Source organism: Poecile atricapillus, chromosome 21 (genome assembly GCF_030490865.1).
Source record: "Poecile atricapillus isolate bPoeAtr1 chromosome 21, bPoeAtr1.hap1, whole genome shotgun sequence".
NCBI classification, from domain to species: Eukaryota; Metazoa; Chordata; class Aves; order Passeriformes; family Paridae; genus Poecile; species Poecile atricapillus.
In genome coordinates, this window is record NC_081269.1 from 3,968,071 (window position 1) to 3,989,766 (window position 21,696).

The following is a 21,696-nucleotide window of genomic DNA, read 5'->3' on the forward strand; positions in this document are numbered from 1 at the left end:
TCAATGTCCTCCTGGGAAGCCAGGAAACCACAGCAGAGATGAGCTGTGCACCCCAGGCTGCTGGAGCCCACAGCTCAGGCTGTCACAGCTGGATTCCTGTGTGTCTACCAGGGATCCCAGAGAGGGAGAGATTCCATGGCTGGGGAGTTCACACCTTTCCTACAGAAACTTTCTCATGGCTCACAGGAGTTCTGCACACCCTGCAGCCCTTCCCACAGGCACAGCTCTTGCAGACTCTCTTCCCCCACCCCATTTTCCCCCATGACCCATTCCAGGTCCCTGGCATTGCTAACTCACTGCCAAAGCTCGCTGGGATGCAGAGTTGTTAAGTCAGAGAGGAAAATACAGAAAGCAAAACCCCACAGGTCTTGTTCTCTGCACTCAACACTGAATAACTCCATAAATATCACCCCAGTATTCATATTCCAACTGTAATTATTAGCAAACAGCAGGAAAAAGCTGTGTGTAGAACCAGAAAGGCCAGGAAAATGCACTCCCCAGCAACACTTGCACCAGGGAGGAGACAGTGGCATGGAAAGATGCTGGTGGGTGACCAGGGGAATTCAAAAGATTTTAAGGGAACTGGGGTTCTACATGGTGCAGAGAGAGAGATCAGCTACTGAGACCTCTGTACCCCTAGCCCCAGGGAGGTATGTCCCACTTCTAATGAGATGTATTCTCTGGGAATCAGGCTAATAAAAACCTTCCCAGTCTGCTTTAAAGAAGCAAATTGGGCCTGTTATTCCCATACAGGAATATTGAAAGCTTTTAACATTAGACACAAGCCCACTGCTGGTTAATCACTTGAGCAGCTTATTTTAAAAAGACTCCCTTTAATCACTCTTAGGTTATTGCTCATCACACAAGACGAGTGGGTACCCAGCTTTACTCATTTGCTTTCCATTAAGGACGAGGAAGGTTTTGATGTAAAGCTCCTGTTTCATTTTTCAGACACTGCTCAGAACCATCTTTGATGCCTAAAACCCAAGCAGCTTTGAAGGCACCCATTTGAAGTTCACTGCAGTCCCATTAGGGATGTTTCTGAGCTTTTTTCCTTTTTCCTTTTTTTTTTTTAATGAGCCCACAGGGCTAACAAGCTCTGTGTGCAGGGGACAGATGAAATCCAAATGCCATCCTCCCAGAGCAGCAGGGTCCAGCCCATAGGCAGGGCAGGAGATAACTCAATTTCTTGAACCCAAAAGCCATCAAATATGACAACCAATGCACCTATTTCTCCTTACCTGTTCTGCACCCACCATGCTGATAGGTTTGCACTTGAAGAGATGGTTAATGAACTTGGGAATGAAGGAACTGCAGGAGAGATACCAAATGACACAATTACATAAGAATATTTGCAGTCAGACAGTCTTTTGTGGTGACAAAGCATGCAGAACCAAACCAGGATGGCTTCCACAAAGACACTACTCTGAGTGCCAGCTTCCCAAACTGATTCCAGACATGTTAAATATACTAAATAAAAAAATCCCAACCCCTAGGGACAGATCTTTTGCTTTAATCCCTCCTGATTTCAAAGTTTACCGAGAAGCTGCACACACACTCTAGGTAAATGAATTGTTATAAACTAAATATGAAATATTACAGTAAAAGGTCAGCAAACAAACTATTGTGCCTCATAAAAACAGCAACACACCAGGATTAGTCTCACTGCTCATGAGTGGATGTATCTTGACTGTATCCAGAACCTACATTTTCCTGCACACAATTAATTCCATAACATGAATATTACACACTGAACTTGAGGTGCAGCCAAGGCTGGAGGTCTGCTGGGCCCTGGACACTCACACAGAGGCATCCTTCCAGAAAGCTCCTGGCCAACACAATCAAGACAAGAATAAGTTTTGTGAAAAGGAAAACACCATTTATCGTATTTTACTGTCATGGACTCCAGACTGAGAAAAATGACTGCCCAATCAGAGAGAGCTTGGTGAGGATGGAAGCCCAATATTCACCAATTCAGAGCATCAGCTTTGCTTTTAGCTTTTTGCCTCTTGATTTGAGGCTTTGAAGCAGTTTCATTCCCGCAGGACAAGTTCCTGCCCATCCACTCCACCAAGGAGCAGCACCAGGAAAGCTCAGGAGCTGCATGAGCAGCAAACTCTGTCAGGACCACACCACTTGAACAAGTCTTGCTCTTGCTGCCTTGTTTTTAATGTACTCTGCTTCTTTCACATGTCCTCCTTTGGCTGAATGCCTGCAGGGCTCACATTTCCAGGACTTGTCCATGACCTGGTGGCAGCTCTCGTGTTTTAATGGCTCTGTCCTAGGAGAGTGTCAGTCGGTCTGCTTGCTGTGCTTTGGACTGAGGCTGCTCCTGATGATGATCTAAATTCAGTGTGGTTTCCTCCTCGCATCTGTTAAGCTTTTTGTTTCCTCCCCACAAAGCAAGGAGCATGGATAGCATCTTGTTTGTCCTGCCACCTGTTTTCCAAGCCAGGACATTTATTTCTCATCCTTTCTCATGGAAGAATGACAAAAGTGTAGCTCAGGCACGGAGCATGCCAAGCTGCTGAGCAAACCCAAAGGAAGAGCCCTCATAAGCAAAGGTTCCTTCCCTCAGACACAGTCACTACCTCTCCCAGTGAATCATTTTATCCTGGAGAGGTGTCAAGGAGAAACATTTCAAACTACTGTTGAGAACCAGCTACTGGGCTGCCCCAAACAGCTTTGAATTTGGCCACCAGAGAAACAACCCTGGCAACAAAACAAAAAGAGGAAGAAGAAAAGAAGCCCTGGCTCCTCTTGCACAAAAGCATTACAGTGGAGATTTAACCTATCTGTTTTAAAAGTCCATTTTTCAGGTCTATAACTAATTCCCAGAGGGCAATTAGAGAGTGATGAGCACAGCTGGAGCTTAGGTGATTCTAGAAAATGATAAATTGGCAGCAACTCTGAATGCAGCAGCTCACTGCTGGCAGAAGAGAGCAAGAAATTAATTGTGCCTTTGATAGTGTAGGTAGATCCAATTGTCCCTCCCTCTGCAAGGTCAGGCATGGAGCTAAAGCTCATGTTGTGTATGAGAAACAGGGTGAGCCTTTCCTTCTGCAGGGTGGCAGACTGGCAGCCCAAGGACCCCCTCCCCTGTTGGTTTTAATCTTCTTTTCTATATAACCACACAATCTGCCATAGACAGCAATCTGTCTTGCATGAAACAATTCCCAGGCCCCTTTGGATGGCCACCCACCATCAGTGCAGAGGGGTAAAGCAACCTTCCATCCCCACATGCCTCTTATTTCACATTGCCTTATTGGAAACAGCTTCCCAGCTCCAGCAGGACAGACAAGACAAACTGTAAGAGCCAAGGGCTGCTCTGGATTTTTTTTTCTCCTCCCCCCCCCGTTTTTTTTTTGACTAGCAGAGACCATCAAGAGCAGTTGCACGGAACAGAAAAATGCACTGGAGCCTCTTGCCTAGGCTGGACTCAATGCCTGCTGCTCTCAGAGTACAGCAGGCAATCCTGATGTGAATAATATGTGCATGTTCAGGGGTAATGCTCTGCACGAGGCTCTGTGCTCTGAATGCCTTTACTCCCTGCACAATCACAGCTAGATTGGATGCCAGAATTCATTTACAGCTCCAGCTATAAAACTGAGCCCAGCAAACTCTCCCTAGAAGCAGATAAGTCCCCAGTGTAATAATAAACCAGATGAGGAACCACAGCATCTGAGAGGCTCCCATCCAACAGGAGGGGCTCCACCAAAGCCTGTGTTTTCCTAATCCCCTGCACAGATGATGCATCAGACACAATGCCTTGCTGAGTGAAGCACAGACAGACATGCAACCACAGTCTGTCTGTCTGTCTGACAGCCTGAGCTACTGCAGGACATCCCTCAAAGGTTCTGAGTCTGCAGCCGAGGAAGGTTTTGCTCTATGCTGTCCTCCAAGCTGGTGACCAGCCCTTGCCCAGGCTGAGCTCAGCCCTGAAAGCTCCAGAAGCCTCCACACCACAACCTTCTTCCACCAAACTCCTGTCACTTTTCAGCTGGAGCACCTGGCAGGACACAGCACCCACCACGCTTGGCTGCCGCTAACGGAGGAGCCGCGTCCCCGGCGAGGGGGAGAAGTGTTTGTTTTTCCTGTCTCTCAGTTCTAATCTCTTCCTCATTGAGGTCAGGTCATGGACTTCCCAAACACATCCCAGCATAGCAGCCATGGCTTCGCTGCTCTGGGGTTTGATTTCAGAGGACAAGGAGCCCCCCACCCTGCCTGCCAGTGCCACCTGGACAGCTGCTGGCTGCTCGCTGTCCCCAGCGAGTGCCACTCGCACATCGGTCAAAACAAAGCAAAAATGACAAATTAGGTTAGAGGATTGATGCAATTTCTGATGGTCATTTTTCTTCTCTCCAGACTTGGCTCAGATCCTGCTGTTTTAAATTTAGTGACTTTAGCTGCCTTCTCCCCTGTGGTCCTGTAACTCAACACTCGTGCTTTATACAATCCATTAGAGCTGAGAAGTGGCAGCTCACAAAGACACAGGCATTAACATGTGGAGAAGCACAAGGCCTGTTAAAAGGATTTGCAGCATTGTGGGGCACACAAAAGGCCAGGTATTTATATTGGCTGAGCCAGCATATTCCATAAGAACTCAGAGTTTCAAAAATACAAATATTTGTAGGCATTAAAAGGCATTTTGAGGAGATCAGTGCTCCCTTGCCACTGGGCTGGTTCTTCTTAGCACCAAGTTGCACAGATCCAGCAAAATCAATCTTCAGGAATCCATTTTACCCTTCTACACCTGATCCATGGCACACTGAGTTCAGGACTGTGTCTTAATTTTAATGTGCTGCAGATAAGAGCTGCAGTTGTCTTAGAAAAAGGGTTTTGGAGAGCAGTGGCTTCTGTGCTCATGGATGAGGACACTCAGCTTAGATGGGAACTTCACTCAATCTGAGAGCTGTTTCATCTGGAGTTTACTTGGTATGTGCCTAACAATAAAGTTAAAAGGGAGGCAACTAAGCTGAGGTATTAAGAGTGTGCTGTGAACAGCTGAATAAATGGGAGGTTTTATTTATCACATAAAAGTCGAGCATAACCACACAGAAGGTTTTCTGTACAATAAATTCTCACTGAGACAGCATTTCAAATAGTGATTATGGGCAATACCATTACATGATTTATCAGTAACTGCTCCTTAATGCAAACTCATGAGTACCCCAAGACAGAGAGAGGGATGAAACTCCCAGCACAGCCTCCCTGCTGTGAAAGCTCCCAGTTCCCAGGATAGCTGCTGCATCCCACCCTGCCGAGGCAGGAGCTGCAGCTCAAATCTCCAACCCACACAGTCCTTGCCAGGCCACAGAGCTTATTTTAGGGTGATTACCTTATCAGAGATGAATGAAATGTTAAGGTATTTTAGAGTGACATATGACACGCACGCCACTGCTCACAAGTCCCCCAGCACGGTCACATGCGACACCAAAAGCAGCAGCTACACTGGCAGAGCCCTCCTGAGGGATTTTCCTGGGGCATTGACATGTGGAGCTCAGCTGGCCACAGACAACCAGGGAAGAGCTCAGAGTTGTCTTCCCAAAGAAGTGAATTTTTGTTTCAGACACGGAGATGAAAGTTTGGATGTCCAGCCTGAATCCAGCAGCACGGGGGATTTCTGTCTCTTCTGTCATTTCTTTCATGCTGCTCAACTTCAAGTGACTTGCCAGGAAGATACTTTAATACCCCCCAACATTTAAATGGGAATTTCCCCTCCTGACTGAGCTATTTTTGCACAGAACAGCAGCTTTTAGACTGTGAAGGTAGAATATATTTCTCACACATGCCCTTCTTACAGGGTTTACTGTAAATGTTATTTTGAGGCAAATTTCTCAGTCTCTGGAAGCCCCATGGAAGAAAAGTAGGTTTTCTCACAGCAAGAATCATATCTAAAGTCAGATATTCAAAGTCTTTTAAAGATGCCAAACCCAAAACTTTCTGCACTTGCCAGAGAACACACAGTGACCATCACACTGTTTTATGGGATGAGCTGAATAAACTGTGCATGTTGGTAACTTACTTTGCAAATTTTATGCAGAACTGAGTGAAATACTTCCTTGTGGAGGCCAGGTTGTCACGGATGATGGGGACATTCTGTTTAATGTGGAGGATCACTGAGGTGACATAAGGACTCTGGTCACCGACATGTTCCACATTCTGCCACTGCATCTGCACAAAGGGGAAAAACAACCAAAAATGACTGTTCAATTCATTAAGATTCAAGCAGCAGGTAAGGGAAATTGTACAAACTTCCTGCCAGGGGATTGCTAAGGAATCATTTAGAGACTGCCTCTGCAATTCACCACCAAGGTCAAGCTCTTCATCATTAAAGTGATTAGGCAAAACCCTTCCATAAGAAGACACAAAGAAAAGCCAGAGCAACCCCTTTTGCACCAGAACAGAGACTGTGACCAGTAACCCACATAAATGGGGACCACTAGGATTGAAAAAGCCTTTGGAGCACACCAGGCTGCTTTAATATTTAACAGTTTCCAATTTGCTGGGATGAAGTGCCCATATAAATCCTGATTACAGGCATTTGAGAAAATATCTGCAAGCTTGCAAAGTCTGGATTCCTGTATGGCAGCCAAGACTTTAATACTGGTGAGATTGATGACAGATAGATGGAAGAGGTAAAAAGTCTTAAAGTCCAAAGCACTCTATACCAGCATAGCTCACTGAAAACACTGCTGGTGTACAAGCCAGGATGCCCAATTCCAGCTCTTCCAAATGCATGTAAAAAGCACAGAACAAGAAGAGTTACTCAACCTCCCATTTTGTTTTCATTTATTCTCAGCAGAACTTCAAGAGAACAGCCCCTGTGAGCCAGATGTGTGGCTCAATTGGACTTTCTCTGAGCCTGGTTTGCAACACACACAGGGTACTCCCAATTTAAGTCAAGTGGAAAAACAAAAAAACAACAAAAAAAAGAGGTGATTTGGTCCACCAGAGTCTCACTGAGGAACACAAGCATCCAGAAAAGCACACTCAGTTCTGCTGCTGCTCAGAACTCTGCAATATTCTCCCAGTAACTCTTTGGAGATCTGTTCCTCATGCTGGAGATGAGACAGGAGGAAAACTCATAGGAAATCAGGAAAGGAAACTGGGCACATATGGAAGATGAGCTTTTCCACTGAGGGGCTGTTTGTCCTCAAACTTGTTTTCCCAAGCTCTGCATTTTGCATATAAAGTTTTTTTATTCCTGGTTTTAATTTAATTTGGCTACTTTGCCCCCTGCAACTCAGCTGACTCAATTCCATCCAAACAACACGCAGCCTAAGTGACTTAGTGGGAAAGAGAAGCCAAATTCTTTGCAAAACCACAGTGTCTGAGTCTACACATGTCCCATTAAAGCTGTCTTTTTGTTAACCAAACAAAGCAATCCCCAGCCTGCTGATCTCACATCAGCTGGAAGGGAGATCTCCCTCATCACCTGCTCCACAGGTTTTCACAGAGTCACAGAATGTCCTGAGTTGGAGGGGACACACAAGGAGCATCAACTTCAGCTCCTGGCCGTGCACACACACCCCAACAATCCCAGCCTGTGTCTGAGAGTGTGACCAGTCCCTGGGGAGCCTGGTCAGTGCCTCAACACCCTCTGGGAAAAAACCTTTTCCTAATATCCAACCTAAAACAGCTCCAGCCATTCCTTCAAGTCCTGTCACTGGTCACCTGCTTTTCTACTCTTCATGGTACTGATCACATCCAAACAAAATATTCTGTGCATTTCTCCCTGATGGATTCACACATTCCCTTCTTGACAGAGAAATCCTCACCCAACACACCATCCCCACAGAGTGTGGGAACAGCCAGAAAGTGGGAAGGGACTGCTGAGCTGAATTATTGCACCAACAATGAAACAGTAGCTTTTTCATTTTGTTGGTCATCATTCCAAAAGCAATACTTTACAACCAAACCTTTAAAGCATGAACAGTAAAAATAGTCCTTTTGTGTGTGTGTGTGTATGTGGGTGTGTTTCACCCCAAAAAAAAACCACCCAGTAGCTGGAGAGAAAGGAATAGCACACATACTGAAAAGTCATCAAAAGAAATATGAGTCCAACTCTGCTGGTAAAGCTTTGTTCCTGTCGTTTTAAATTTATTCCTCTTTTTCCCTTGTCCTGTGTTTTCCTTGGGATATCCACATAGTTTACATACACAAGCTGGAAATGAGTCCAAGGAACAGGAGCAGTGAGATTTCAGTGAAAGGGAGAAGCCCAAAGGCACCTGCAGGCTGGGAGGACATGGAGTGTCTGCAAAGGTTGGAAGAGCTGCTGCTGCCTCCTGGTTCTCCCAACAAAACACAGGGTTTAGGTTAAAACAGGCAGGAGGAAAGAGAAACCCTGGGCAAAACTGGGGTGGTTTGGCACTTCCCAAGAGCTGTTCTGCCTCCTGGGAATGGCAGGGCCTCAAGTGTGCCATGGTTCTGTGTCCCCAAAGAGCCACCAGGTCCCTCCCCTGTGTCCAGCCCTCCAGCAAAGGGGCTGCTTTGTGACTGAGCAGAGAATGAAGGAATCTTCAATTCTCCCTGTTCCCAGCAGCATCCTCACTGCCAGCTTCTCCAGACTGCCTTGAGCTGGAGCTGCTCCTGTGGGAAAGGCTGGGAGGGGAATGGTGGGAGATGAGAGTCTGGGGCCACAAGCTGGGCTCTGCACTGTCACACTCTGCACAGTGTTCCAGGGCAGCTCTGATTGCTCTGCTCTTGGGGTTTTCCGTGTGTGGAGTGGAGAAATGATTAAAGCCCTGCTTTGTCCACTCGGCTGTGAGGATACCGGGAATTGCAGCTGTGCCAAAAAGGTTTTAGGAAAATGTAAAAAGCCAGCAAGAGATCGATGTGAGGCACTAAAATGTCCCCCAGCCCCACTTACAGGCACAGTTTTACATATAAATCGAAGCTTAATTCAGCATGTAAATCAAGCCTTACCCAGTGCAATCCATAAACTTAATTGGGGTGAAAACATCCCATGCAGATTAGCAGCTCCCTCACCCCAGAGATTAAAAAGGAAGCACACCAGGCAATGTGAGTGCCTGCTACAGATCAGTCCAAACACATTAACAGTTCTTTGTTATCCAGAATATAACAACAGGGGGTTTAGGGCAAATTCTCCTCCCACCCACATCCCAGCTCCCCGTCCTACAGCCCTGTTTAATCATCCTACACCTGCTGTAAAGTCTGAGTAAGGATTATCACCGGCAAATTTGGTAATATGGGGCCTTCTCAGCATTTACCATTTTATTCAGAACACACAAAGTAAAGAATCATGGAAACAGAGCAGCATTCCCAGCTGAAAGCAATATTCCTGATGCTGTTTTCTGTGTTAAATCCCTCAACGTGGCCTGCAGCCAAAGTGGATTGAGAGGTTTAAGCATTTCATAATTTACCTCTAAAGTTCCTGAACATTTCTGCAAAGGAAAAAAAAAATAAATCCAAAGCCAGACTCCAACAAAGAACTGGGAATGTTCAATCCTGGAGGACACCAGAGTGAAGTAAATGAAAAGAAGCTAAACAAAGGAAGAGCCCTAATGGAATATGGATCTTGAGAGAGCAAAATTGGAATGGGTCAGCCACACAATTTTTATTTCTTTAATACAGACTGAAATTTTACATTTCCAAATACTAACTCTGTGTTTAAATAATTCCATGCATTTCTTATTCAAGTGTCAGAGTAATAACCCAGTCCTGAAGGAAAGGGAGGAGGAGGGTGAAGATAAAAAACCTCTTGCACCAAATCCAGGTCTAATAAAAAATCACATAAAAGCGACTCTGTCTGATACAAATAGTGGAGTGTGTGCACAAGTGACAAGTATTTATTTAGCTAATTTCATAACACTTAAACTTGTTTATATATCATCAGTCCCATCACATGTGCTGCATTTTACCAGTGTTCCAAAGACAAAAATAAATGGCCTACCAGCTGCTGCTTTCTCAAGGTTGTGGTTTACTTGGGTATAAACAGCCAGAGCTAAGTGATTCCAATATTACTGTACTCTGTAGGTTCAGGAGATCTGAGGGGCTGCCACAGCACACAGGCAACACCTGAAGTGCTGAGCCCTTCCTAGTGGTGTTATTTGACTGGGCAAAAAAATCCCCTTTCCATTTGGAACCTGTACAAGCTCTATTACCAGCTGCATTCCACTTCAAATATTAGCTGGGGGTGGTGGGGCTGGTTACAGCTGGAATACATCATAAAGCAGAAAGCTATTAAAATTCATGGCAGCGAGACAGTGTGTTGATCCTACAAAAATGGAGCTCTATGTTTAATATTTCTAATTAAAAAAAAAAATATATATATAGTTCAATCCACTTTTGTTGTCTTCACCTCTGTCTAAAGCAAGTCTGGGTTTTCACAATACTTTGGCAAGGAAACACAACTCTGCATTTCAAACATATAAAAGCCAGCAGTGTAAGTGCAACAAAATCCTTAAGCTCCAGTCATAGGGGCCTCTCCAGGAATGGCTCCATATGTCCTTGAGAGGATCACAGAAGCAATAAGGCTCAATCTCAATTCCACATCACCTCCATTTGAGTACCTCCATTTAAGAGCCCCAAACAAGCAGGCTGGTAAAACTCCCTGCCAAAGAAGATAAAGGGGAGAGCAAACGTGAAGGTGTATTCGAATTTTTACGCTGACAAAAGTTTTTCCAATTTTAAATGCTCTCACTGGCATTGGGAGTGGAAAGAGAAAGCCTTGAGTACTTACTGAATGTATTTCATTGTCTGTAGGTTTTAATGTGGTGCAAAAAGCCTGAAAGCTCTAATCTGAATAATAAGAGGGTTTGGAGTGAGTTATGTATTTATAAATACAGCACTTGATGCTCTAAAAAGTAAGAAAAAAAAAAATCAGAGTAAAAGAATGTATCAGTAGTGAAATCAAGCAGTCAAAGCACACAAGAACTCCACACAGATCTTAAGGTGACCTCTCCCTGAAAATCCACCCCTACCTTGCTCATAGCAGTCAGGGCAGGGTCACAGGCTGCATCCAGGTCCTGCACTAACAGCTGGATGCTGTTGGAGATCACACTGCAAAGGAGGGAAAAAAAAAAAAGAATCAAGCATGAGTTTTAGAATCACAGAGTAATAGAGTGCCAGAACTGGAGTGTTTGACTGTGAGAGGAGGAAAATCCTCTACTGGCTGACAGCAGTGCTGTGATGTGAATGCACACAGCTACAACTTGTACTGAGGAGGAGCTGGGAAATTCTGCAGGGAGCTGCACAAAGGGCTCCAGTGGAGAAAGCATGTTTTTACAGTTGACCTTTCTCTGTTTTAACACAAGTAAGGGGTTGGGGATCAAAGGTGGCAGATGAAGAGGAGAAATCCCCAAGTATCAAACCCAGACTGGGATTCAGCTCCAAATTTAATCCAGTCTGTGTAACACCAACATTTTTATCATCTCTCCATTTATTCACAGCCAATATTCTACTGCTCACAGGAACTTGCAGAGAGGATTTTAAAAATGACATCTGCATGAGTTCTGTGTCTCCCATGTGTGAAGATGAAGGCAGATGTCTTATTTACACTATGTCTAGGACTGCTGCCATCCATTGTTTGAGTTCCTGAGACATATACCAGACTAAAGGACACATCAGTGTAACACATTTCCCTCCCTCCCTCCCCTCTTTATTTTTTTTAACAGCATGATATTGTTTAGAGACATATTTAAGGCCACCATATTATGATGTGCACAAAGGTGCAGCTGATCCTTAAACAACAGCCAAGAAACTCTGCCTGCAGCAGTTCAGACCCCCCTCAGGGGCACAGAACCAGCACTCCCACTGCAAACAGCTTCTGCTAGAAGCAATAACTAATTCTGTTTCTCTAAGCACAGTTTTTAAAAGCAGTGTCAACTCTAAATCTGCCACAGATGCGTGTTTACAACCTCAGGATTGTATTTGTAAGAAGTGGATTTTACTTTTGCACTTTCTCATGATGGTAGCACAGATGAGAATCACAGGACTGTGAGAAATCTCAGCAATGCTTCCTCAAACCATCTTCCCTCCCCCTCATTGCCTTTGTGAAGTTTTGGATATTGCTCTGGGATTCACTGTTTATTGAGATATGGTGTCACCCATACTTAACTCTGACCTGGGTTTTGTTCTTCACCACGACCCAGGAAAGGTTGCCTGTTCCCTTTCCTACAGGCTCCAGCACATAAAGTCTGGAACAGAATGCAAAGTACAATGCTTCCTTCAAAGAAATTAATTTGTTTGTAAAGGCAAACTCATCCAAAATTAGTTGGAAAAATTAGTATGGGAGATGAAGTGACTACAGGCTTCAAGTTACACAATCTAAAACTTGCATTGGGATAAAAAAAACCCGTGACTGTTTCTGCTGGTGCCTCTGCTTCTGCTGGGCACCACATAATCCACTCCCTGGGGGATTCCACCAGGCCAAGGGAGCCAGACTGAAATAACCACCCCATGGGCACTGCTGAGTCCTGCAGGGCACCTGCTGCCACTGACAGGAGGGAAGAGCTGTGGTTCAGCACCAAAGAGAAACACAAAGCTCAAAGTGACTCCACCACTTGTGTGTCTATGCTCAGGAGTCTCTCAGAAGCTGCATCACCAAGTGCATGCTCTCACCTGAAAGTCACAGGTTTGCAAACAGGGAGAGAAACCCATTTGTCTGCACTTCAAAATAAACAGCTGCTCAGGAGGGATGGTGGTGCAGCAGGAAATGTGTTGGGAACATAAAGGATCAGGATGTGCTGAGAGGGATCTGCAGGAAGACACTTAAAATCCTCACCCCAGGCAGCAGTGGGTGACTCCTCACACAATCCCTGCCAGGCACACAAGAAATGGATCAGGAAGCTGAGGACATAAAGGAGCAGTACAGCAGCTACAGTGAGCCCAGCACTTGAGGGGTTCTCTGAGTGCTGCCCATCATCTCACAGAACAGATGGAAATGATGGATTTCTGGATTTACATTACAATAATTCTTCTGTCCTTGAACTTCGAGAAGAGCTCATAATTTCTCCCACTTTTCCCTAAAGAAACTGCTTTGCCACCTCAGGGATAAAACCCTCCTTTTCTACACAATTGGGGTGGTTCTGCACTTGCCTTTCTCTGAAAGAAGAAACACTTTCCAGGGTGCATAAACAGCGTTTTATCACTTATTTTATGACTGTGCCTAACAAGACATCAAATCCCAGAAGAAACAACTTGTTTGATGTTGAATGAGCTAACGCCAGCGAGGTTTATAGTTCTGACTTACACTGACAGAAGGCTGGACAAAGCCCTCAGCTGGAACAGAATGAAAGTCAATTAAAAGCCTTTGTTACAAGATATATCAGCCCTGTCAGCTGGACTTTAAACCTGTCCAAAGCAGCAAATGTGAGCTATACATTAAACAACTTCCAAAACACTTCACATTGGCTGCCTGGGACCAACCACCTCGTGAGGCAGCCACTGTGGAAACCAAGCAGCCACTCAAGGTTGCTGATCCCTGCTGCCAAAACTCACCCTCCACCTGTCCATAATAAGAGAACCCAATCTTATGGCACATTTTAATTCTCCTTCCCTGCTACCTCGCTTGCTTTGGCTGAGTGGACACAGCAACCCTGGATTTCAGGCAGGGATTCACTCTTAAAAAGGTCTGAGAAGAAAGAGCCTGAAGGGAAGGGAACCTCTGCAGCCTGGAATGGAGCCTGAGAACATGTGGAAGAGCTGGATGGAGATTCAGTGGGATCCTGCCCACTGCAGCAGGAGAGGAGGAATCACAGGAAGGAAGTCTGCTGAAAAAAAAACCGTACTGCTATCTGGGCTGAATCTTAGTTTTAGGGAGAGGGGAAGCTGGTGGCAGAGATTATTTTCCCAGCCTTGCCAAGATATTCTTTTGTCTGATATGAAGCAAAACAACATTTGCCTCAATTTTCTTGTCTCAAAAAATATATTCAATCTGTCTGTCAGGGGTGGAGAGGAAAGGATGTTAGAGCAGAATATTTTTAGCACCGTTACATGAAAAGTTATTTTAATGAATGATAATCTTCTCTCAATTATAATCCCCAAATATAAGATTGGATCAGTCTTTTATGTCATCTAAAATGGGGTTTGATCATACTGACAAGGCTGCTGATTAACAGGGGGAAGTTAAAGCAGGAAGGAATGTACTGAAATAGCTTCCTTTCTTGAAATGTAACAGCCACCTCGCAGAGCTGCCAAGATGCAAATGATGTTTCAAATGGAAACTCACTATTTCCTTTCCCTTTTCCAGTGCTCTTGTTCCTTTGGCTTGGAGCATGGGGAGCAGCTAGAGCCTGTGCTAGTGCTGCTCCTGGAGCAGCCAGAGGATCCCATTCCCTCAGCAGGGAAATGCCTGTGCCCAGGCTGTAGATCCGTGTGGATCCACCAGGATCTCAGGATTGTTACTGCTCCAGCACCATCTGGCTGACAAAAGGGATGTTTGATACACTGTGGGAGGAGGCATGTGCTGGACATACACACTGAAAGTGTCCATCTCTCCCGTCAGGTTGATTCTCTCCATCAGGCTCGCATCCACTTTTTCTTTGAGCTTCTCTTCCAACTGTTGGGAAACAAAACAAGCAACGGGGAGATCAGGTTTCTAACTTGAAATAATCGTTCTTGAAAACTTATGCCCTGGAAAGGTCAGCTTCTTCAAACTTAATCTGTGACCAAACTATACCCAAAACTCATCCAATGACACTGGGAATCTTTCCTTCTTGGCATCCCAGAGCTGTTGAGCTGCCAGGATGGGCCATGGTGGCTCCACGTCCCCAAAGAATTAAAGCTCCAAGGTCAAATATGTAACTCTAGTATGACATGCTACCGTCCTAGCTTAACACCGTGGCATCTGTCCTGCTAATAAAGATGTTTCTCAACACTCTGCCTGTGCCCAGACTGTAGAGGAGGAGGAGGAGGGTTGCCAGAACTAGTGGTGGAGAGGCCTGGACACAGCCAAACATCACAGCTCATTCCTGACCCATGGCATTTTGGAAGCACCTGAATGTAACGAGCGGCACGGCTGCAAATCACATCAGCATAAATTCCTCCTCTCTCCACTCCACATTGGCCCAATATTTCATGCAAGTATTTTCCAAAAATATTTCAAATTATTGTAGTGCTTGTTTTTATGAAGGGGAGATAATGAACCCAAAAACTTTAAAAATAAAAACATTTGGTCCCCAATCCAAAACAAATTACGTAACAAGTAGAAAAGGATGGAACCCAAAACTGATGCTGCAAAGCAGGATTACAAGCAAATTACTTTTCTCAGGTAGAAATAACAAAATCAATTATTTTCTTTTGAAATACAGAATGAATAATGCAGAGCTCAATAATCAATGCATTTTTTAGTACTTTTGGCTGTCCCAGTCTCCACTGCAACACAGAAGAGGAGCTGGTGCCCCCTCAGAGGAAAACTCACCTGCTGGGTGGTGGCCAGGCAATACTCTGCAGTACTGAGGATGCTGCAAATGAGGCAGAGTTCTTCTAAAGTAAACTTTGCCACTTCAGAACCTTCCTTTTCTTTCAGCAAGCTTGTGATGGTGAGCCCACCACTGCTGCTGGTTGTCCTGGGGGAAAAAAACAACAAAAAACAAGCCAAGAGATAAAACCTGTGAGGTTTTTGAGTGTACAGAGAAGGTGCAAAGTTACTGCTGGATTTTAATGCCATAGAAAGGCTTTATGACCACAACCCAACACAGGACATCAAACCCACAACTGCTGTTCTGGTGAAGGAATTTCTTTTACAAAGAGCTTTGTACCAGGTCTTCAAGTGAAGGACAACTCACTCATTGACAAGAAAACAGATTAGGATGCAAGTGGAACACAGCCTTCCCCAGGTAGCTTCACCTTCACTGCCAGTTATCCAAAATCTAATTAAAGATTACAGAGGAACCTCAGAACTATCAGGAAACTTGTCATATTTATCTCTGCAGCACTAAACAGCTGTCCACATGCATTTGAGACTTTGGCAACCCGTTTTAAAAGCTGATGGTATCAACAAAGTAAATTATAGAAGATGTGCCCTCCCCTTCACTGTCTTCAAGTGAGCAACGTTCATGTATCAACAAAGAAAGACCCAGAGCAGTTTAGAGGCAGGAAATTCCCTACCTCTCAACTCTTTATAATCCAAATCCATTAAAAAAAATAGGACAGTGATATTTATCTTGGACAGTAAAAATGGAGCACTCAAAAAAAAAACGTGGATAAAGAATGCAACTGAGGTCTGATGGAGAACACACATTAAATTTATCTTTCCACTTGTCTGGACGGAACCCTCTCCCCTTCCGTCTGTGAAAGATTTTATTGGTTTCAGAAAGTCATTCTGCTGCTCCCAGGTTTACAAAGGAAACAAACTGAAGATGTTAAATAGCAAATAAAATTATGTGCAGTGGAGTTTTGGCAACATCTCAGGAGCACCTTTAGCCTGTACTCTGATACATATTGGTGCAAATTCATTATGATTTCCTTTCCCTTCACTGGATTTACATCTACAGATCTTATTTAAACAGAGATAAAATGTTCCAGAGCAGAGGGAGGTACAGGGAAGCACTTTAGCATCTCACAAATAAACCACCTTCATTATAAATTACCATATGGACGATGTTGGGCTGAGGCAGCTGAGAATCCCAGTAGGAGCTGGTTACCCAAGTAGCAATTCTGAAAGCCAGGCCTCTCTGAAAAGACTTTGCCTGGCATTTCAAAGGGAACTTCAAGAAACTGCAAATCTGGCTGCAAATCAAAGCCAAATATGAATTTATTCTCCAGGGGCCCTTAAAAGAAAAACAATGTGTGACTGCCCATTTGCTCTCCTGCTTTTTTCTCTGTGCAAGAAACTGAACTTTGGAGAAAACCATGAAGTAAATGGAGTGATCCTGCTGCTACCTGGGGTGTTTGACAGGGAAATGAGTGTTCACAAGGATGTATTTATTAATTATCTTTACAAATCATCTGCTCCTCACTGCAGTGGAATGTCTACAGCACTGGGGGAAGCCAAACTCACTTGGGCAGGTTTCCAGAGAGAATTTTCCAGGCGTATTCCCGCAGGTACTTCTGGAAGATGGTTGTCAGGGCTATCATGGGCTCACCAGTGCTGAGCTGGGAGCACTGCACCATGCACTTCTTGTAGTACACAAAGAGGTCAGCACAGCTGGGCAGGACAGCTCCTCCTTCGTCCACGTTGGGCTTGGGGGGACCCTGAGCCTTGAAGTCAGCCACAAACCTGTCAATCAGCTCACCCAGGTTCCTGATGTGGGGAACAAAAAGATATTTGAGTCTGTTGAGGGAGGAACTGGAGTGAAGAGAGGGAATAATGCTTCCAATGAGATGCCCTGTCTTGTGACAGCAGCAGGTTCAGGTGTAGCAGCTGGGTATTCCCAGCCCTTTCTTATCTCCATGCTCCCAGCACAAAGCTCACACAATTCCATAGCCCCAGCCTTTTGTGCTCGGGAGTTTTAGTGGCAGCTTCAAATCTCTTCTCCAGCCACACATAAAAGCTCTCAGGTTTGCCAGGACTTGGTTCAGCACATTTGATGCAAGTGCATTAAGCCTGTGCTCAAGTTTCATTCCTGGCACCAGGAAAAGGAACAGTCAGGCTTCCCATCCCAGCGGCCTCCGGAGAAGACCTCGGGGAATATGGATTTTGAAGGGATGTGCTCAAAATGGTGTGTGCCTTTTGCCATTTCTTGGTCCCATTTGGATACCACCTGCTTTTGCACAACTTCACACATCCTTTAAAGAAGTTTTATTTAGCGTGAGCACAAAGTGCACTTCCTACTTAAGGCTCTTTTTAAAAGCTCAAAAAGCCCTCTTATTGTCTCCAGTGATTCATTACAGCCTGGTCCTTACTCAAATATTTCGGTCTTTAGGCAACAATAAACTTCATCCTTTCACCAGGACAAAAAGGCTTTTGAGCATGGCAGAGGGCCAGAGCCATCAGCACAGGACCAGAGAATCTTCTGATCTTGGGGAGTTCCTCTGGCCCTACTCCCCCACATCCCTGTCAGAGACCAAGCCCAGCTCAGCTCCGTGGAATAACCTTTGCCAGATGAACTGAATTCCTGCAATAAAACCTACTCCCCCACACACACTCACACACAGCTTTCCTCAAGGAAGCTTGGAAGCTTTTCCTCAAGGGGCTTTTGGGAAATGGACAGGCCTTTCAGATGAGAGAGGTGCTCTGCTGACCAGGAGTTCCTGTACTTTATATTCCTATTCTGAATATGATCTTCCCTTCCCACAGCACAACCTTCACCCCTTGGAGGGTGCAAGGGCTGGGCTGTGCCATGACCCAGGGCTCCTAAGGAGAGAGCCAAATCCTCAGAATGGCTGAGACTCTGCAGCATATTCTCACCTCTGCCAGTGAAAGGGGAAAAACCTGCCAGCAATGCCAACTTCCCCCCAGTTTCCACCTCTTTTTGCTTTTCCTCTCGTGAGAGAAAAAAACCCCTCTGATTCCACCTTACCAGAGAACCCACAAGTCCCTTCCCTCATACACTCAGAGGCTGCTGCCTCAGAATGGATGAGTTCCTACCATGGCTGATGGGCTGGGCCAAGCTTACCTCCAGAAATGTGTTTGGAATATCAGGACTGTCAGTCATGGAGCAGCACTGGCTGTCTTTAGCCAGGCTGTTGCAAAGACAAGCAGCCCCTTTTTCCATGTCCTATTCCCTGAGCACTGCACACAGCTCTGATTCTACGCTCACAGCTCCTGAGCTGTGTTACAGGCACTGTAAAAACATCAGGCTGCTCCACTGATGTGATAAATCTCCACACTGGCAGCAGCAATTGAAGGTTGAAGTGAAGCATTGATTGTGTTGGGCCACAGAGAAGCAGAATTTGCCTCCCTCTGTAGCTGTAGCAGAGCCAAACAGATGGCTGCTGCAGGAGGGCTCACATGTGCTGCAGGCTGCAGATTCCTGCAGCTTCTCAAGGAAAGAGGACGTGGCTCACTCCTTGTCAAATTCAACAGCTGCATCTCCACCTCTGCATCTGTGCTGGGCTCCAGCTGGGCAACAAAGTGGAGCTTTCTTAGCAGTCACCAGTCACTTGATTGTTTTTGCCTTCTCTCAGTCTCAAGACGTGGTCAGGAATGTCAGTGGCTTTTGTTTCTTTATGCTTAGCCCACATGTTCTCCTCTTCTCTGAGGCAAAGTGAAATGGATCTGCATTTTCCTGGTCCCACAAGGTCTTGTCAACTGGGATGCAGGAGAAAATGCAGCTGTTGAGAAGAGCTGGGAGAGCAGCGCTGGGGCTTCACACTTATTCTGATCCCAGCCTGGATAAAACTGCCCATCAAACCAGGCTATGGGACTGCTCCTATTTCAGAATGGCACTGGTGCAAGCAAAACATCAGGATATTGTGCACTAATAAAAGAACTAATACATCATTAATGCACACCTTGGTTGATGGCAAACTTTCACATGAGTCTCAGCTGGCCCAAATATGATACAAAGGCCACAAATGTTTGTGTGGTACAATGGGAGCACAGAGAGTCTGGCAGAAAAAGCTGCTGGGAGATGAAACATGAAGAAGGCAGGAGAGCTACAGAAAATTAATATTTTCTCCACAGACTCTGCAGAAAAAGCTCCAAGAAAATTCTCTGGTAGTGCAGATGTGGTATTTCCTAACAGTAGCACATTTATTGGGAGTGAGAACTCGCCGAATCTAACCAAGAGAAAAAATGAAATGAAATCACATAAAGGGAATTCTATTCTGGTTCTTTTCATTCCTGCATTCCTCATCCTTTTTTTTTTTCTTCTTTCACTCAACCCATTTGGGGTTCTGCACCTCTGGCAGTCATGAGAGGAACCAGGAACTCTTGAGCAGCACTGGAGAAGAACAGAGAGCTCAGGAAGCTGGGTCTGCCCAGTGATGTGAACAGAGCTGGGCACTGAGACACCTGGAGCACTGCAGAGCAGTTTCCACACACTGGGAATTTTGGAAGCCCCTCTGCTGATGATGAGGCTGCAAACACACAGCACAAAGTGCCAGTTTTCCGAGCACTCTTGACTCAGACGTGCCTTTGAGCAGATTTAAGGAGGGCTCTGCATACTCTCAGCCCTGCAGACCTGACAGAGCTCTTCCTCCTCTCCAGCAGAACAGCTCAGCTCACATCTGCGTGCTCCTGCTGTTCCAGCTGACCACAAAGGAGAGCTAAAGACTCACATCCCAAAGGGACAGGAATTAAATCTGCTTTGCTGGTCAGAAATCTGATATTTACTCTGCAGCATCTTTAAACTCCTTTTTTCAGGTGTGTCCTCTTAAACTGCTACAGATCTTGGCACCATATTTCTTTAAACAGGTATGGAAACAATTTTTTTGGCAGAAAATGTCCAGGCTCTTTTCTGCCACAGATTTAAGGCAATGATGAACAGAACTATCACACTGCTCTCACTAGTCAGAGCTCAAACACACAATTAGTGATCTAAGCAACATCTCATTTTCAGACATCGGCAACAGATTCCTCAAAAGTTCAATCAAAGGAAGAAGAAGAGAGAAAATCGTGAAGGAAAGCAATTTTTGGCAGTCAGGAGCAGCATGGGGAATACTGTGGCAATTTTCCTTTGAACTCCCTGCAGCCTGTGGCTATAAAGCTAATATAAAACATCTCATGATTGTAAAGGAAAAGGAGAAAAAAAAAAGGCAACTGAAGGGGCTAGGAGCACAGTGGGGTAGAATTACCAAAATGGGGATTAAAATGGCCCCCAGTGAGAAGGGAAGAAATACTCAAACAAGTCTGTGCTCAGTTGGCTGAGGGCAGGGGGGAAATATCAGTTTCCCTTTGTTATACAGCAGAGCAGAACCTAAACCCAGCAGGACACAGCACTGTGCAAGGTTTCAGCTATTTAATGATGACTTTTTTTAAGCATAAAAAGTTGATGGGACATGGAAAAGCTTTTTCAAGATGCTTATCATGGAGTTTGGATAAAATCAGGACACTACAAGCCTCAAGTTACACATTCTCTCATGTGTAAAGCCTTGGAAGATAGAAGAGCACACACAGATGAGATGCACAAAGTAGGCAACTCCTCCTTTCCAGCCACTAATCTGTGCTAAAAGACTAAATTGAACCTTTTTCAACTATTTCTTCTCCCAGGTGCCACTGCAGTTGTTACTGAGATGTTATTTAAACCCTGGTGTGAATCAAGGTGCACAAGAAAATGTGGTGAGAGCCCTGAAAACTTCTCAGAGCTCGAAGCTGAAAGCTCCTTTCATTGGAGTTGTTTTGCTGCAAGTCAAAGAGGAAGATGAAGAAGGGTGCCAGGGACTAAAGCCCCTGACAAAGTCCCAACCTGTGAGCAATGATAAAATGATATCTTGAAGCCAACTCCTCTACAGCAGCTTTCATCTAAGGATCAAAAATAACTTATTTCTACAGAGCAAATCTTGCAACTCCTCTGCCACGAAGCCACACGTGTATTTTACAGAAAACCCAACCCTATTATTTGTGAAAGACACCAGATGAAAGACAAATGTCTGCAGTGGGAATTGCAGAGGCAACAGAAGTAATTTCAGGAACTCCAAGCCCCTTCCACAGAAAGGCAGCGGGCACCACTCCTGCAGCTCTTTGCAATTACACACAAAACCAACCTCCACAGCCCTCTGAACACTCATTTTGTCCAAGCAAAGGCCCCACTCAAAGTTTCTTGAACCACAAACACTGCTCCTCTTGAAATCAGGCAGCAGAGCTTCAATAAATTAATTTTCTGCAGCTTGAGTACAGAATCCAGT

General features: G+C 45.1%; 1 protein-coding gene across 2 annotated transcripts in view; it reads right to left on the minus strand.

Annotated features, from left to right (window-relative positions):
* The window catches only part of VPS53 (VPS53 subunit of GARP complex), a 62,591-nt gene that overhangs the window by 7,506 nt on the left and 33,389 nt on the right, over positions 1 to 21,696 (minus strand). For both annotated transcript variants that reach the window (XM_058854392.1, XM_058854390.1), the window contains exons 14-19: positions 16,967 to 17,209; positions 15,386 to 15,533; positions 14,442 to 14,524; positions 10,947 to 11,025; positions 6,026 to 6,174; positions 1,242 to 1,311 (exon numbers count right to left, since the gene is read on the minus strand). In XM_058854392.1, the coding sequence (XP_058710375.1) occupies positions 1,242 to 1,311; positions 6,026 to 6,174; positions 10,947 to 11,025; positions 14,442 to 14,524; positions 15,386 to 15,533; positions 16,967 to 17,209 (772 nt within the window). The remainder of the gene's footprint in view (positions 1 to 1,241; positions 1,312 to 6,025; positions 6,175 to 10,946; positions 11,026 to 14,441; positions 14,525 to 15,385; positions 15,534 to 16,966; positions 17,210 to 21,696) is intronic.